At 37.0% G+C, this 18,961-nt stretch overlaps 1 protein-coding gene across 1 annotated transcript; it reads left to right on the top strand.

The window, feature by feature from the left end:
* Window positions 1–36: 36 nt before the first annotated feature.
* LOC133302837 (uncharacterized) lies at window positions 37–1,347 on the top strand. Its single transcript, XM_061502658.1, has one exon. The coding sequence runs from the start codon at window positions 37–39 to the stop codon at window positions 1,345–1,347; it is 1,311 nt and encodes a 436-aa protein (XP_061358642.1).
* Window positions 1,348–18,961: the final 17,614 nt, after the last annotated feature.

The following is an 18,961-nucleotide window of genomic DNA, read 5'->3' as shown; positions in this document are numbered from 1 at the left end:
GAGATGGCTGCTCCTAATCAGAATGCAGATCCACGCATGAATACTATCCTCACACCTGTTTTTAATAGGCCAAATGCTGGCATTGTTCCACCTGACCTTGGGAACAATCAATGGGAGCTCAAGTCCAATATTATTCAGCTGGCTGAAAGAGAAAAATATGGAGGAGAGGATGATGAAGATCTGCATAGATTTGTTGATAGATTTTTAAGAATCTGTGATTCCACAAAGCCTCCACATGTTTCAGATGATGCCATACGGTTGAGACTTTTTCCTTTTGCTGTTAAGGGAAAAGCTCTTGATTGGATGGAAAGACAACCTGCTGAAAGCATCCTTACTTTGGAAAATTTGTCTGAGAAATTCTTTGCAGAATTCTTTCCCATGGAAAAATACAATAACATGGTGAATGATATCACATCATTTAAACAACATCTGGGAGAGACCATCTGTGCTTCTTGGAATAGATTTAAGGCTCTCATGAGAAAGGTTCCTCATTATAACCTATCTCAAGGCGATCAGGTGCGGATTTTCTTCAATGGGTGTCTGCCTGAAACCAAATTGGTTGTGAATACTGCAGCAGGAGGTTCTTTGGGAGACAAACTAGCATCTGAGTCATATCAGCTGATTGACAAATTGGCTAAGAATGAGAATGAGACAACCTCAAGGATGGGAAAAAGAGGAGTGGTGCCATTAAGTGATCATGATGCAGTCTTGGCTGAGCAAAAAATATTGTCTCAGCAGATGACTAATTTGAATACCAAATTTGAGAGGATGCAGTTTTCTAAAGTTCAAGCCAATGCTGTTAATGTTGAATGTGAATACTGCCATGAGAATCATGATACTAATGCTTGTCCAACACTGATGTCTTCAGATTCTTCTCAACAACTGCAAGTAAATGGTGTTTGGTATGATCAGCGTCCTAACCAGCAAAATTACCAAAGAAGGAATTATCAAGGCACTGGTTTAGATATGAAATCTGATAATTATTTGAAGCCACCACCTATTCCACAAAGAGAGCCTTCTGATTTGGAGCGGTTAGTTGGATCTTTGGCACAGAGTACTAATGCTTTCATGGAAGATAGTAGAGCTAATCAAAGAAGTACCAATGCTTTCATTGAGGAGAGTAGAGCTGATGCCAGGAATACCAAAGCTTCAATTAAGAACCTGGAAAATCAGATTGGTCAGCTTGCCCAACAATTGTCTGACAGAGCACCAGGTACATTTCCTGGCAATACTATCACTAATCCTAAGGAAGGTTGTTTGGCTATCACCACCAGAAGTGGTAAAGTGGTGGCATCTCCCCAAAGCCTATCATTGAGAAGGAGGAGGATGAGAAAGTTGAAGAGGTAGAGAAATCTGAAAAAGAAGCTGGGAGTTCTCCGAAAGTAGTAAGGCCTGTTGTTGCTGGTAAACAGAAAGACCAACCTGTTGTTTCAAAAGAGAAGTTTGAGCTTAGTGAGGAATATCTTATGAAAATGGCACCTTACCCTGGAAGGTTGAAGCCAGAGCTGAAAGCAAAAAACTATGACATGTTTCTTGACATTTTTAAGAAGTTGCATGTGAACATTCCATTTGCTGAAGCATTGGCTAGTATGCCAAATTATGCAAAGTTCATGAAGGACCTTCTCTCCAGAAAGCACAAGCTGCAAGAATGTCAAACAGTTGCACTTACTGAAGAGTGCAGTGCCATCATTACTAGAAAGTTCCCTCCTAAGCTTCGTGATCCTGGAAGCTTCAACATTGAAATTGAAATTGGTGAAACAAAGATTGGCAGGGCCTTATGTGATTTGGGGGCAAGCATTAATTTGATGCCTTTATCTGTCTGTAAAGCCTTAGGGATTACTGAATTGAAGCCTACTTTGGTTTCTCTTCAGCTTGCTGATAGATCCCTAAGGAAGCCAAGTGGTATTATCGAAGATGTTCTTGTGAAAGTTGACAAGTTCATTTTCCCTGCTGATTTTGTTGTGCTTGATATGGAAGTTGAAAATGAAATGCCCCTTCTTTTGGGTAGACCTTTCTTGGCCACAGCTCGCGCTATGATTAATGTGGAGCAAGGGAAACTTGTGTTAAGAATGAATGACGATACAATTACTGTCAATGTCTTTGATTCTATGAAAAGACCCTATGAAGATGGTGATTGTTTCAAAATTGATGTCTTAGAGGAGGTGGTACATGAAGAGAAAACTCCTTTGCAAGAATTGAATGATGATTTGCATGAGCGAGATCATATCCCTTTTGAGGAGGATATTTATATTGCTAATGAGTTTCTTGAACATAAGGAGTCTGATAAAGAAATAGGTGCTCCTAAAGTTGATATAAAAGAGTTGCCTATTAATGTGAAGTACATGTTTCTGGGAGATAATGAGACATATCCTGTAATTGTTAATAAGGGGTTATCTTCTAATGATGAGAAAAAGTTGAAACAAGTTCTTCTAGAGCACAAAACTGCCTTGGGATGGTCTATTACTGATCTAAAGGGTATAAGTCCTTCCTTCTGCACACATAAGATTCTGATGGAGAATGATATCAAACCGGTAAGGCAGCCTCAAAGGAGATTAAATCCCATGATGAAGGAGGTGGTGAGAAAAGAAGTTGTTAAACTCCTTGATGCAGGCATGATTTATTCTATATCCGATACTGCATGGGTAAGTCCTGTACAAACTGTACCTAAGAAAGGAGGTATCACTGTGGTGAAAAATGATAAGAATGAGCTGATCCCCACCAGGACAATTACTGGCTGGAGGATGTGCGTTGATTATAGAAGGCTTAATGCTGCAACAAGGAAGGACCACTTTCCTCTTCCTTTTGTGGATCAAATGCTGGAAAGATTAGCAGGTCACTCTTATTATTGTTTCTTAGATGGGTACAGTGGCTATAATCAGATTGCAGTAGCCCCTGAAGATCAGGAAAAGACAACATTCACTTGTCCCTTTGGCGTTTTTGCATATAAGAGGATGTCGTTTGGGTTATGCAATGCACCTGCTACTTTTCAGAGGTGCATGCTGTCTATTTTTTCTGATATGGTGGAAAAGTATTTGGAAGTTTTCATGGATGACTTTTCTGTCTTCGGCTCTCATTTTGATGTTTGTTTAGACAATTTGTCTAAGGTGCTACAAAGATGCCAAGAGACAAATCTGGTTCTCAACTGGGAGAAATGTCACTTTATGGTCCAAGAGGGCATTGTGCTTGGACATAAAATTTCAAGGGATGGTATAGAAGTGGACAAAGCAAAATTGACGCTCATTGAAAAACTCCCTCCTCCAGTTAACGTTAATGGAGTGAGAAGTTTCCTTGGCCATGCTGGCTTTTATAGAAGATTCATTAAGGACTTCTCTAAAATTGCTAAGCCACTAAGTCAGCTTCTGATGAAAGAGAATGAGTTTGTTTTTGATGATGCTTGTCTCAAAGCATTTAATTTGCTAAAAGAAAAGCTCACCACTGCTCCTGTTTTAATATCTCCTGATTGGAGTATGCCTTTTGAGTTAATGTGTGACGCTAGTGATTTTGCCATTGGTGCAGTTCTTGGGCAGAGGAAAAATAAATTGCTGCATGTTATCTACTATGCCAGTAAAGTTTTGAACGAAGCTCAAGTGAATTATGCAACAACTGAAAAGGAGATGCTTGCTGTGGTGTATGCTCTGGATAAATTTAGACCATATCTCCTTGGTGCCAAGACTATTATTTTCACTGATCATGCGGCTATAAAATATTTGATGTCCAAACAGGATGCCAAGCCACGATTGTTAAGGTGGATGCTGTTATTCCAAGAATTTGATTTGGAAATAAAAGATAAGTCTGGAATGGAGAATAAAGTTGCTGACCATCTGTCCAGAATTCAGAAGAAGAACCTGCAAGATGATCCTGCTATAGAAATCAATGATTCTTTCCCTGATGAACAGGTTCTTGCTATTTCTTTAGAGTTATTTGAAAAACCGATTTTTGCTATGCATGTAGAGCCTTGGTTTGCTGATGTTGTCAATTTTAAAGTGATCAAGAAAATACCTCCTAGTCTCACAAAGCAACAGGTGAAAAAGTTTCTGTATGATGCGAGGAGGTATGTATGGGATGATCCCTTTCTTTATTTCCAATGTTCTGATGGTATCTTGAGAAGGTGTGTATCTGAGATGGAAATTACAGAAATTTTGTGGCATTGTCATAATTCTGAATATGGTGGCCATATTGGTGGTAATAGAACTGCCCAAAAAGTATTACAAAGTGGTTACTATTGGCCTACACTTTTCAAAGATGCAAGAGAATATGTTGAAAAGTGTGAAAAATGCCAGAAAACGGGTAACATATCCCGTAGAGATGAGATGCCTCTAAACAGTATTATGGAGGTGGAGTTATTTGATTTGTGGGGAGTTGATTTTATGGGCCCATTTATATCTTCCTATTCCAACCAGTACATTTTGGTAGCTGTTGATTATGTTTCTAAATGGGTTGAGGCAGTGGCTCTTCCTACTAATGATGCCAAAGTGGTTGTGAATTTTCTGCGGAAGAACATTTTTACTAGGTTTGGTGTGCCAAGAGAAATTATAAGTGATGGAGGCTCCTATTTTTGCAACAAGCAGTTTGAGAATTTGTTGGCCAAGTATGGTGTCAGGCATAAGGTTGCTACACCTTACCATCGGCAGACTAGTGGTCAAGTCGAGGTTTCCAACAGGGAACTGAAGCGCATTCTTGAAAAGACTGTTAGCATTTCTCGGAAAGATTGGTCAAAAAGATTAGATGATGCACTATGGGCCTATCGAACTGCATATAAAACTCCTATAGGGATGTCCCCTTATCAGCTGGTGTATGGGAAGGCTTGTCACTTACCTGTGGAGCTTGAACATAGAGCCTTTTGGGCTATCAAATTCCTGAACTTTGATTCTACAGTAGCTCTTGAGAGGAGAAAATTTCAATTATTAGAGCTTGATGAGTTTAGGAATTCTGCTTTTGAAAGTGCCAGGATATACAAGGAAAAGACAAAGAAATACCATGATAGCAGAATTGTACACAAGGAATTTGAGCCTGGTCAGGAAGTGTTGTTGTATAACTCTCGCCTGAAGCTGTTTCCAGGAAAGTTGAAATCCAGGTGGACAGGTCCTTTTGTGGTTAAAGAGGTGTTTCCCTATGGCACTGTTAAAATATCTCCCATGGATGAAGACAGACCTTTCAAGGTCAATGGCTCGAGGCTGAAGTTCTTCCGTGGAGGACCTGTGGTAAAGCACGCAGTGGCTTTGCGCCTAACATCCCTTCAGCCTTAAAGAGGTAACCGTCAGGCTCGGGACGTTAAACAAGCGCTAGCTGGGAGGCAACCCTCCAATGTAAAGTCTTTACTCAAAAAAAAAAAAACATTCGTACCATAGGCCAGAAGGCCGAGTGAGAGCGCGATATAACGCACAGGTCTGCGTGATACCGCGCAAGAACTGGAAAAAATATATAACTTGTGGGTCAAAAAAGCCGCGCGCACGCGCGATGGAGCGTGGACGGGAAAATAAAAATAAAAAAAACGCCCGTGCTTTTATTTCCCACCTCCCCACCACTTCCCCATTCCTAATTCAGTTTCCTAACCTTCCCACCCCCCCCCCCGAAACCCTCATATCTTCCATATTCTTCATCTTCCCATACTTCTATTTAACACTCTTCCACACCACAACCATCTCCCTTCTCCCTTTCCCATTCTCATCTTTAGTTCATCACCCACCATAGAACATCAACCATCACATATTTCACTTCATCACTAATGGCACCACCAAAGGTTTTTTTTTTTTTTTCTTTTCTTCTTCTTTCCTTGTTTTTTTTTATTATTATTTGAATTTGTGTGTGGGTGTTGATGTCTATGTATGCCTGACTATGTATGCCAAATTGACGATTTATGTGGTGGAGAGTATGAATATGTATGTGAGGTGTTTGATAAAATGTGTGAATGAGTTTTGTGTGTTGATAGTGTGCAAGTATTGTGTGTGCATTGATCAATAGTGTGCATGTTTTGAATATGTATGTGAGGTGTTTGATAAAATGTGTGAATGAGTTTTGTGTGTTGATAGTGTGCAAGTATTGTGTGTGCATTGATCAATAGTGTGCATGTTTTGAATATGTATGTGAGGTGTTTGATAAAAGTTGTGAGTAATAATTGTGGAAGTGTGTGTTGTTTACAGAGAGTGATATTGGAAGTGGGAAACAAATTTGGTTTGGCTTGGGTGGTTGATATGTCTTTAATTAAATCTGGGAATTATCTGACTTTGGTATGGTTGTTTTTGAAAAAAGCTGACAGTTTTGTCTGTATATCCCTTGTGTCGGAAATTCTTTAGTTTTCAGGATAGGAAAGGCAAGAAAGTGGCTGATGGCTCCAAGAAGAGGAAGGGTCCTAACCGATTGGATACCGACAAATTTGTCACCATGGCTGCTCAAAAGAGGTATTATGAAATATATGATGGCAAAGAGTTTGTAAAGGAAAGGAACATTGATTGGGAAAATTTCCCTGCGCCTAATCTAATCAGGAGGACTATTGAGAGGAGAAAATGGGAATGTCTGGTTTCCTATGCTGAGGATGCATCTAGTGAGATAGTGAAGGAATTCTGTTCAAATGCAGAATTGGAAGATTTGTTTCTCAACAGGGTGTCCACGGTGAGAGGTGTAGAAGTGCCATTTGATAAATATACTATTGAATATACTATTTTGACTCAGTTCAATATGGCTTCTACTTGTGAGTACACCTCTTTGTACAACAGATTGCAGCCATCCCGAGATAGGACTTACCGAGCTGAAGTTCCTGATTTGCTTGATGATTTGCTTGATCAGTTGAGGGGTGCTTGTGTCTTTTCAAAAATTGATTTGAGGTCGGGTTATCATCAGATCCGAATTAAGCAGGAGAATATTCCGAAGACTGCTTTTCGATCTAGATACGGCAGACATTATGAGTACCAAGTAATTCCATTTGGACTCACTAATGCTCTGGCGGTGTTTATGGATGATATGAATCGCATATTTAAGCCATTTCTGGATCAGTTCGCAACTGAAACTGCATGAAGAAAACTATCTGACCCAAGACTTGGAGCTTGCTGCAATTGTTTTTGGATTGAAACAGTGGAGGCATTTCTTGTATGGAATGAAGTTTGTAGTATTTAGTGACCATAAGAGTTTGAAATACTTGTTTGATCAAAAGGAGTTGAATATGAGACAACGACGGTGGACTAAGTTCCTAAAGGACTACGACTTCGAATTGAAATATCATCCCAGCAAGGCTAATGTTGTAGTTGACGCATTGAGCCGGAAATCTGTGAGCGTAGCATACATGATGATGAGAGATTATGATGTGATTGAAAGGTTCAGAGACATGAAATTATCTGAAGTCTTTCCAGGCAGAATTTGTGACGTCGAAATTATAAGAATCGAAAATGAAATGTTGACCAGAATTAAAGAAGCTCAACTGCAAAATGAAAGTGCTAAACGACTCAAAGGTCAGAGTGGTGTATCCTGAAATGAGGAGGGTATACTATTATATCAGGGTCGTATTGTTGTACCTAGGCAGTTGGCGGAGGAAGTAACGACAGAGGCCCATCAAGGTCAATTCATTGTCCATCCGGGAGCTACAAAGATGTATCAGAACCTAAAGATTAATTTTTGGTGGCCTGGTATGAAGAAAGGTATTGCGGAATTCATCTCTAAGTGTCTAGTATGTTAGAAGGTCAAGATTGAACATCAAAAGCCTTCTGGAATGTTGCAACCTCTGGATGTTCCTGCATGGAAATGGGAGAGTATCTCCATGGATTTCGTAGTGTGTTTGCCGCGAACACAGGCTAGTTATGATTCAATATGGGTGATTGTGGATAGATTGACAAAATCCGCACACTTTTTGCCAGTACGGGTAGATTTCTCTACTGAGAGATTAGCTAGGCTCTATGTGAAGGAGATTGTGAGGCTTCATGGGGTGCCTGAGAGCATTGTTAGCGATCAGGACACGAAGTTCACGTCTCGCTTATGGGGAGCATTCCAGGAGGCTCTTGGCACTCAGTTGAGACTGAGTACTGCCTATCATCCACAGACGGATGGTCAGACTGAGAGGACCATTCAGACGTTGGAGGATATGCTGAGGGCTTGCACCCTGGAGCAAGGTACTGCATGGGATCGATATCTCCCGCTAGTTGATTTTTCATATATTAATAGTTTTCATGCTAGTCTGGGTATGGCTCCCTACGAGGCCTTGTATTGTCGCCGGTGTAGAACACCTATTTGCTGGTCAGAGGTTGGGGACACAGAGCGATTTGGATTGGATTTTGTTCAGGAGACCACTGAGCAGATTAAAATGATTAGGGATCGTCTGAAAAAGGCTCAAGATCGCCAAAAGAGTTATTATGATCTCAAGCATCGGCCTCTAGAGTTTGAGGAGGGAGATAATGGATTTTTAAAGTTGTCGCTGGTTACAGGTGTTGGACGAGCCCTTGGAGTGAGGAAGCTAAGTCCGAGATTTATTGGACCCTACCAGATTCTATGTAGGGTAGGACCGGTTGCCTACCAGCTTGCCTTGCCTCCTCAATTATCAAACTTACACGATGTATTCCATGTGTCTCAGCTAAGGAAGTATGTAGCTGATCCTTCTCATGTGGTTCAACCTGATGATGTGGAGATTCGGGAAAATTTGAAAACTCTCGTTGGGCCACTGAAAATACTAGAAAGAGATGAGAAGAGGCTGAGGAATGAATCCATTCCTATGGTGAAAGTCCAATGGGAAGGAAGGACACCTGAAGAGTCCACTTGGGAGCGGGAGGACGAGCTTCTCCGGCAATATCCTGAGTTTAAGGACAGGTATGTTCTTGATTTTGCGGACAAAATCACTAAAAGGTGGGGTGACTATATTCCTTTGTTATTAATTATTAAATTAATTATTAGTGAGTAATTATTAAATTAATTATTTATTAAATTATTATTAAATTAATTATTAAATTAAAATAATCCCTAGCCTAATTAATTATTAAATTACATGTAATTGAGTAATTAAGCATGTATTAGTGAGTAAAATTAAGTATAAAGCCTAATTCAATGAATTAAGGTCACTTTTGAGGTAAAAAGTGCTGTCAGTGAAAATTATGGGGTAAAAATGGGTGTAGGCAAAAGTACCCAAAACATAAAAGTAAAATTAGAAATGTTCCTAGAAAAATATTCCAGACCTTTGGGTAAAGTTTGAAAGAGAATGGAGCTGAATAGATAGATGAGCTCATACCCAGTGGAAAAAGCCTAACTAAGTTCAATGCGAAGGAAGCAAATAAAGCTTCATTTTCTTCTTCTTCCAGCAACGTGCCCAAGAGAGAAAGAGAGGAGGAGAGAAAGTGAGAAACCCTAGCTACTCCATTTCTCAACCAATCTTAGTGATTCAAAACCCTAAACCACTCATGATCTTGCTCTCATCCATAATCCTAGCTTGGTTTTGAGTGGGGAGCATTGTGGTGGGAGATTTCTTCCTCCCAAAATTTGACCCAGTGGGTGATTGGAGGAGTTTGAAGGTGTTCATTCCATGTGAGCTAAGGAGATCAACATCCCTTGGTTGTGCAACCATTTGTGGTAAGTTTCTACTCCTTAAGCTTTTTTTCCATGGAGATTGCAAGATTGAGGAAGATGATGAATAGTGTCATGGTGGGTGGTATGAGTTTGGGTTTGATTTAAGCTTGATCTCTTTGTAAAAGTTGTTGTAGATGATAAATAAAAGGTAGAAATGAGTTTAGATAGTCATTTAGTTATTGTTCAATGTGTGGGAAAATTCATGCTTGGTCTTATGGATGTTCTAGCATTTTGAACAATTAATGAGTTAGATGATTGATTGTGTCCTTGTGTTGCTAGGATTGAGGCAAGTGGACCAACTTTGAGTGACCACTCATTGGGGCAAGCTATGGAGCTTGATTAGCCCATTTGGATAGGTAAGCTCATGCCAATTGGTGGTGTATAGTTGTTGTTTTGTTGATGGATATGTGGATATTCATTAAATTGTATTGATTGATTGATTGTGTGACACCTTGGTGTAGGTGTGTATTTTGCAAGTTGTAACTTGAATTCAAAGTTGATTGGTTGCAAAACTTGTTGGCGAGCAAAGGTTGAATTGGAGCTTTGAGGTAAGCCTTTGGACCTTGGGTGTTAATCCCTTTATTGTTCCACCAAGCCCGAAATGGGTAGTGGTTGTTGATAGTGTATGTAAATACAATAAAGTAGTTTAATGCTTTGTTATACGTATGTGTATGCTTTGGGTGTGGCATAGAATGGTGTTTCCCTATGTTTTGTATGTTGCATGACGATGCGTAATTCATACTTGGTAGTTTAGCTGGCCAGTAGGACTATTTTGCATCTGAGTATCCTTAGGACGACATAAGAGCTCGAGGGATATATCCTAGATATGTTTTTACACACTGTATGGATATGTATTTACTGCATTATTTACTTATTATTGTTATTGTACTGTGAGTGAACTATGGGGTGGAGAGATGCTCCAAGGACCCCTGGTTTACCGAGATTTATTCATATATCTCACCCCGTGTTATGGAGACCCCTTTCAGGTAAAGATGCTGCAGGAGCCTCTGGTGGCAAGTGGCTATACTTGAACTAGTTGATACATGAAGATTTTGCATTATTTTGGGTTATGCATGCCATTTTGTAGTTCCTATTTATAGGATTGATATTTGAAAGCCATTTGTCATAACTATGTCATGTTTTATTTTGATGGACTTAGCCTATGCTCATCTCCTTTGGTATCTCTTTGTTGATGGGAGCAAAGACTTGATCATAGTGTTTTGTATCTAAGTCCCATGATTATGTATAGAGACACTTGGAATTGTGTAATATTGTATATATGACGGAAGGGCATGGATGCTATTTGATGAATGTGTGTCTTAACATAGATAAGGATCATGTATTAAAGTTGTACAATGTATATTAGGTGTTCAGAAATGGTGAAAGTGGGAGGAAATCTCCCATGAAGTCACATGAAAACAGGGGAGGGCATGTTTTGCCCAGCAGGAGAGCGTTTTAGCGCTGAAATGGGTGCTAAAACGCTCTATGCTCGTGAAATGGAGGAAAATTCACTGGCACTATAATGCTCAATATGGTGTTTTAACGTTCAAGTCTAGCGCCAAAACGCTCTGAAGACCGGTAGAAGGCAAAATTTTCTGCCTCCGGGCGTTTTAACGCTCAGTTGGGCGCTAAAACTCTCCTCCCGAAAGCAGCATGAATATAGTTTAGTAGAATTAGCATAACTTGAGCTACAGATCTCTGATTTGAGCGCGGTTTGAACCCACGCGAAGCTAACGGATAGATCTATAACATAATGTGATATAAGAACTATAAAGGAAGTATAGAAATCTCAATTTAAGAAAAAACTAAAGAGAGATTAGTATTGAACTCGAACGAAAGAATAAAATGATGTTAAGTTTAATTGTGATTATTCCGCAAGATAATAAGGTTATGGTCATGAAATTGGTTATTTTAAACTCGGCGTTGTTAAAAAGGAAAAGCAAGTAAGTTTTAAAAAGAAAATGGAAAAAAAAATTATTCGGGTTTTTAATTGAACCAATGTGATTGTAACTGCACTTAATATCATAAAGCAATGTTAACAAACCGGTTCTAGAACGGGGTGTTACAGACAGTTTTTTCTATAGCCATGTAGTGGCTTGGATGTTAATACAGGTAGTTGAATCCATTCTAAAGTACTTATAGCAAGGTCAAGCTTCAAAATGTTGGTATTTTCTTTCTTCCAATGGTACTTGGGCAACATAAGTTTATTGCCTTTTGACCTTGTGGTCGTTTGTTGTAGTCCTGAAAATAACCTCTTTCTTCCCGTGGGACATTTGATGCTGCTCGAAAGAACCCACGATGGAAGGTTTTGTGCATTAGAATGCCTTTTTAGTTCTGCTCATTCATTCATAATGACTGAATTCATATTATGCATTTAAAAAATGATATATATATTTTATCCGATTTAGTTAACCAAAATTTATCCAACAATGTCAGACACAGAAACACCTCATTTTTATATTTGTTCATTGTTATCATTTGATTATGATTGAGCTCGTCTTCTTTTCTGCTTACTCATACTGTAATTTTGTCACGTTTACAAGATGTGGGCTATGTGACAATATGAATGGTGTAATTAGAATTTTTCTAATTTATCTAACGGTGATTTTGGACTGATTTGTCTTGGGGTGTTGCACATGCCACAATTAAGATCGACTAGCTCACAACATTTTCTAGTCATTCCAACTTTGGTGGGTCTTACTGTTGAGAAATTCCTATTTACACCTTGTTTAAGTCTTTGATCGTTGCATGAGTTTAAATTCGAATAAATCGCTATGTTTTTATGTGACGAAATTTATGGTATCTCGAAGTTTAATTATTGTAGATTACACACGAGTAGTTAATCCTATAATGCCTCTAAAAAAAATTTCTTTCTCTTTTTCCCCTTAATCTTTCTTCTCTTATCTATTTTTTCAAGTATTTTTTTTAATCTCTACTTTTTTTTTTACTTTCCTAATATTTTTCTTCTATGTATCTTTACTTTTATTTCATTTCATTTTATTTTATTTTTTCTTTCAATTATTTATTGTTATTTTTGAACGGATAATGTTTATTTTATATATATATATATATGGAAAAGAATTTTCATGTTATAGGAAAATTCTTTTTCCTACTAGTGATACATCGAAATGTGTGCAATAATTTTTTTTATTTTTGTTTTTTAATGGGAGGTGGGACTCATCACATCTTGTGTCTATAGTAGGAGAAAGAATTCTCTTACAACATGAGAAAAGAGGGACCCCTATATATATATATATATATATATATATATATATCTTTGTGCTTCTCCGGCCACAGGAGAAGTGGAGCCATTCCGGGCTTCACCTTTGTAAAATAAAATATATAAAGTGCTGGAATCGATGTTTCTGTGATAGGAGAAGATAACTTTCCCGTTGCATTAGAAGTATTTTTGATGTTTTTGCGATAGGAGAAGATAACTTTCCTTGCGATAGGAGAAGATAACTTTCCTGTTGCATTAGAAGTATTTTTTATGTTTCTGCGATAGGAGAAGATAACTTTCCTGTTGCATAAGAAGTATTTTTGATATATATATATATATGAGAAAGGATCCGTTTATAAACTTTTTTGAATTTTTTTACATAGTGTAGTTTGTAAGAGTTTGCAAACAAAAAAGTTTGTAAATATAACCTGCCCCTATATATATATATATACATAATTTTTATCCTTTTTTATATTTTTTATTTGGATTTATCTATCACGTATATTTTTGATCTTGATGTTGATTTAATGGCAAGTGTGGAATCGAATGGGAAATAATGGAATAAAATTTTATCGCATTATTATTTAAATAGTTTATGAATGAAATGAAGGAAATTTTTTATTTCATTGTTTGGGAAATGAACGTACTGATAAGAATTAATAAACAATATTCCATACTATCGTATTGGAATATATTTGATAAGTTCTATGTGTATTTTAAATAATTAGAGCTTTATTTCTTTTCACTTTATTCTTGTATACTAATATAAACATAGTTTTAGCGGTATATATGCTCCAAAGTAATTTAAAGAGTCTTTCTTAATAATAAATATTGGATCCCTAAACTAGTTTGAGATGAATAACTTTACATGATTCTATGGACATATATAACAATTATTTGACATTAGTTCTAGTTTACAATAAAATTAGCGTTTGAATGAAGGACAAAAAAAAGTATTGACAAACATTCTTTACCACCTTGAAAATAGTTTAGAACAAGAATATAGCTAGTTATTTATTTACCAAATCAATTTTATTGATATTATTTTATCCCGTCATTATAGGAAGAAAAAGGTGAAAGGTAAAAAAAAAAAGCACAAGAAATTTGTTTGAACTTTGTCTATCTAGTCATACGCTCGGATCATTGTGAACTTGAAGTTCAAACAACAATTCTTTTGCAAAATATTGCAAACCATTACAAATATTCTTATGTGATTAATTGTCTCATAAGGATATCATGTAGATATAATGCCTAATGAATCTGAAGTAAACAAATGATAATGTTCCTTGACGAAAGATGTCAAATAGATGATGTGATAACATGTGATTAGGTGACCGCGTAAAACTCAAAAAAAATTGATACATAAAGTTATTATATATATATATATATATATATATATATATATATATATATATAGTTATAGCACATTCAAATTGAATTCGATCATACATTATGATTCGGCAATATATGAGAAACAAATTTGTATGTGTGATAATTGATTATGAGATAATATTGGCTGATTTTGGAGTTATTCTTGGAAAAAAAAATGTATTTATTTATAATTCTAGGCCTTATGTGGAATGGAAGCAAAGAGAGAGATTGCATATTTGGTAATGACTTTGTGTTAGGGATATAATATTTTTTAAGAAAAAATTTCAAAATGCTTTTCAAAATCTTTTTAAGTTTCAAAATGAGTGAATTCAAATATATACAAAAATCATTTAAAAAAGAAAACGTTTGGGCCAATTATTTTTTTAATTGAACAAAGAAACAAAGGTCTAATTTGTTCTGTAACTAGGAGAGGGTGTGGAAGAGGCCTACAACTTTGTTTGCACTAGGCCTCAATAAAGCCTGTTTAGAATTACACTCTAAGCCAACTAAGATAATTTGTATTATTTTCAACTCATCCTAGCCATATATATCCTTCATGGCCGTGACATACATAAGGTACATAAGGTGTTCATTTGTTATCTATGTCCTCAATAACTCATTAGGCACTTAGTCCATCAATAAATTCTCTTAGATTAAGGCCTTTCTCACTTAACCTACAACTAATCAAGACATTTAGCATCACTATATGTCATTTGTTGGACAAGTGGCTTCAATACTCAAGAGGGGGGGGGGGGGGGGTGAATTGAGTTTTACAAAATCTTTTCGCAAAGTACCTCCTTTGATATTTTAAAGATTATTTCTTCAATAAAGTGATTTAATAAGAAAAAATCTAAGTGTAAGAGCAAGTGTAGTGATCAACAAAGTAAGCAAGCGAATATATAAAGACAATCTAAAATGCAATTTTAGTACTTAAATAAAGATATCAAGGTTAGAGAAATTGCAAACTATATGTATCCTGGTTCGATCACCACCACCGTGACCTACGTCCAGACTGAAGCCGCTCGATCAATTCTTTTTACTAACTATCAAGCTTGAGGGTGCTTGAAAAACCACTAAAACCTTTCAAGACTTCGGGCTCTTGATGCCTTTACAATTTTTCACTCCAAATTTTCTTAGGAATTTGGTGACCTTTCAAGTGTATAGGGTTCACTCCCCTAACTACTCAAGAAATCAAAGGAAGGTGTTTAACAATGGCTAAGTACTCTCAAAGTACAAATAACACAAGTTGAAGAACAATGGTTGTTGACACTCTCACAAGAATAAACCTCAAAGTGAATTTATGATCAAGAAGACAAGAATAATGCAAATAGAATGAGAATTAGTGAGTAATAATGATCAAGAAGTGTGTCCCATCAAGGGGAACAACATTCTCTATTTATAGAGGGCCCCCATGGCCTTTTTCACACTCATTTTTGCAAACTAGCCGTTTTATAGCCGTTATTTTGTCTTCTGCACAGTAGGTAATCGATTACCATTGAGTGGGTAATCGATTACCATGAAGGGTAATCGATTACCATTGTTGGGTAATCGATTACCAACCTGTTGAAAGGTTGGATCTCACCCTAAAATGGGTTTCTCTTGATTCACATCAGTTCCAAATATTATTTAAACATTTTATGAACATTGAAAACTATATTTTCATGCTAGGAATGTATTTGAATGTCAAACGATGATTTAATGCATGTATTTGAAAAATACTTTGAGCTTCGTTCACGTAAGGAACAATTACCTTTTCAAATGATCCTAAGTCTTATACTATATTACTTGGAGATTGCTTGGACTTAGAGACTTCTCTTGAAGCTTGAGTCTTGATCTTGTTTAGACTTCTTTTTTATGGTTGCACCTTGAAGCTTTCTTTCCATGCTTTGTTTGCTATCATCAAAATCGTTGAACCTTTATATTTTTTACGTAGAGTGCATTGGTTCCACAATCTCCCCCTTTTTGATGATGACAAACTCAAATTGAGAAAATGATTAGTACAACATGTATTTAGACAAATATAGTATTGAAACTCCCCCTTAATATATGATTGATATCCAAGGTGAAAATCTAGGTGTAATGTAATCTCCCTTTTATATTTGAATTTCATTCTCCCCCTCTTTACCTTAATATATGCCTATGATTTTCTCAATTTATGTATCTTTCTCCCCCTTTGGCAACATCAAAATGCATGAGTGTATAAATAGAAACATTAAAACAATCCATTCAAGAAACGAGAAGGAAAGCATAATAATCCATAAGAGTTCATAATGGTCCATAATCTAATCAACCATAGTCCATAAAGCTAGAGTTATAGAGATGCAAAATATCCAAAGTAGCATAGCAAAATATAAGCATGATATAAGTCCAAAAGCAGAAAACAATAAAGAGTAAGGACTAAAAATCATCAGAGCCAGGTGGAGGCGGCGGTGGTAGAGCTGGAAGAGGAGGAATGTGAAGATAATCCTCAATGTGCTTCAGACGTAACTCCATATTGGCATACCTGGAGTTTATAGAAGCAAAGCCCGATTCCACATTAGTGTTTAAGCGATTAAGAGAAGTGAGAATGGAAGCCAAAGTGTGATCTGCTGAGGAAGAAGAGTCAGCATGAAGATCAGCAGCCGGAGGATCATGTTGAGGATGGTCCTCAGCAATATCAGCAGGGGCTGCTCCGGCTTCAGGAGTAGCAGTCTCTTTACACCATATACCATTAATTTTTTTAATTTGCATTTGGGCCAGCAAATGTAATCCAAAGCTGTGCAAGTTATCTGACAGCATCTCACCATCATAAAAGATTTGCTGAAAACGTAGAATCTCAATAATCGCAGTAGCATAGGGAAGTGCACCAGAAGAATTTTTAGACTTGATTATCTGAGAGAAAATGTAGTAAGGCCAATTGAAGCTAATGTCATGACGTATAACCCACATAAGAAAGAGATCAAGATCAAGCACACGAGAGTAATTAGATGCTTGTGGAGAGAGCATGTGAGTAACCACATGCAGAATCCTGTTATTCATAGTCAATGAAGAGGCGCTAAACTTGGATTGAGTGACTATGAGTCCTAGTTCCACAATGGACTGCACAAAGGTGTATTTGTCATATTCAGGAAATTCATAATCACCATACTTGTGTCTGGTATAGGCATGACCAAACATACAAGGCCATTCACTAGTAGGCACAGAAATGGACTTCCCCTTAATGTCAGCCTTCAGGATGTCATTTGCAAAGCTCACAGTGCAATAGAAAGTGTTGGACAAGTGGCTTCAATACTCAAGAGGAGGGGTGAATTGAGTTTTACAAAATCTTTTCGCAAAGTACCTCTTTTTATATTTTAAAGACTATTTCTTCAATAAAGTGATTTAATAAGGAAAAATCTAAGTGTAAGAGCAAGTGTAGTGATCAACAAAGTAAGCAAGCGAATATATAAAGACAATCTAAAATTCAATTTTAATACTTAAATAAAGAGATTAAGGTTAGAGAAATTGCAAACTAGATGTATTCTGGTTCGGTCATCACCACTGTGACCTACGTCCAGACTGAAGCCACTCGATCAATTTGTTTCACTAACTATCAAGCTTGAGGGTGCTTGACAAACAACTACAACCTTTCAAGACTTCGGGCTCTTGATGCCTTACACTTTTTCACTCCAAATTTTCTTAGGAATTTGGTGACATTTCAAGTGTATAGGGTTCACTCCCATAACTATTCAAGAAATCAAATGGAGGTGTTTAAGAAATAGCTAAGTACTCTCAAAGTACAAATAATACAAGTTGAAAAACTATGAGTGTTGACACTCTCACAAGAATAAAGCTCAAGAATGATTTATGATCAAGATGATAGAAAGTAAGTAAATGATGTGAAATAAAGCAAGGATTATGATCAAGAGGTGTGTCCCATCAAGGGGAACAATGGTCACTATTTATAGAGGGCCCCCATGACCCTTTGCACACTCATTTTCGCAAAACTAGCTGTTTATGACCGTTATTTTCGTCCTCTGGTGCAGTAGGAATCGATTCCCTATAAGTGGGAATCGATTCCCAACCTTTTAGATGAGTGGGAATCGATTCCTTACCACATGGAATAGATTCCAAATCTTTTAGAAGAGTTAGAAATACGTTTAAAAATATTCTAAAACCTTTTCAAACATGTTTATATGAAAGCGTAATGTTATAAATCCTCTGTGTAATCAAATGGTAATTTAATGCATGTATTTTAGCAAAAATACGTTTGAGCTTATTCATGCAAGAAGTAAGTTACCCTCACAATTAATTCTAAGTCCTAAAGTATATTACTTGATAATTCTTGGACTTAGATTCTTCTCTTGAAGCTTGAATCTTGAAGGACTTCATGATCGTTGGATGTTTGTTTTTTTTTTTTTATTGTTGCAACTCGAAGCCTTCCTTTCATGCTTGTTTGTTATCATCAAAAACGTTGAACCTTTATATTCTTTATGTAGAGTGCATTGGTTCCACAGAAAGCCTTAACCATATCTTCAGAATATTTTCGACTCAGGAGGGCTAACCGTAGGACTCGAACTTGAGCCAGTAGATCGCAAATTTCAAAGCCCTCGTCACTCAAGAATTTTATATCCAAGTATTTTGGAGCAATGAGCTGGCGGGAGGCATAATGTTGCTTGAATGTGGCATACTGAGCAGCTGTAGAGAAGTACTTTCCATGAAGACAAGAACCTTAGGGCCTCTTGCGAATAGGGGCAGATGATGAAGCCATGAAATCAAATTATAATCCAGTGGCAAATAGAAATCCTACAAAATAAAATTTCACAAAGTTAGGGTCCCAACATAGAGATATACCGCAATGAAACAAAGGCTGTA

Source organism: Gastrolobium bilobum, unplaced genomic scaffold (assembly GCF_033153095.1).
Source record: "Gastrolobium bilobum isolate Gb01-03AN ecotype WA unplaced genomic scaffold, APGP_CSIRO_Gbil_v1 utg656148, whole genome shotgun sequence".
Taxonomy (NCBI): Eukaryota; Viridiplantae; Streptophyta; class Magnoliopsida; order Fabales; family Fabaceae; genus Gastrolobium; species Gastrolobium bilobum.
Note: the sequence above shows the minus strand (reverse complement) of the source record. Positions and strands in the feature narration are given on the sequence as shown.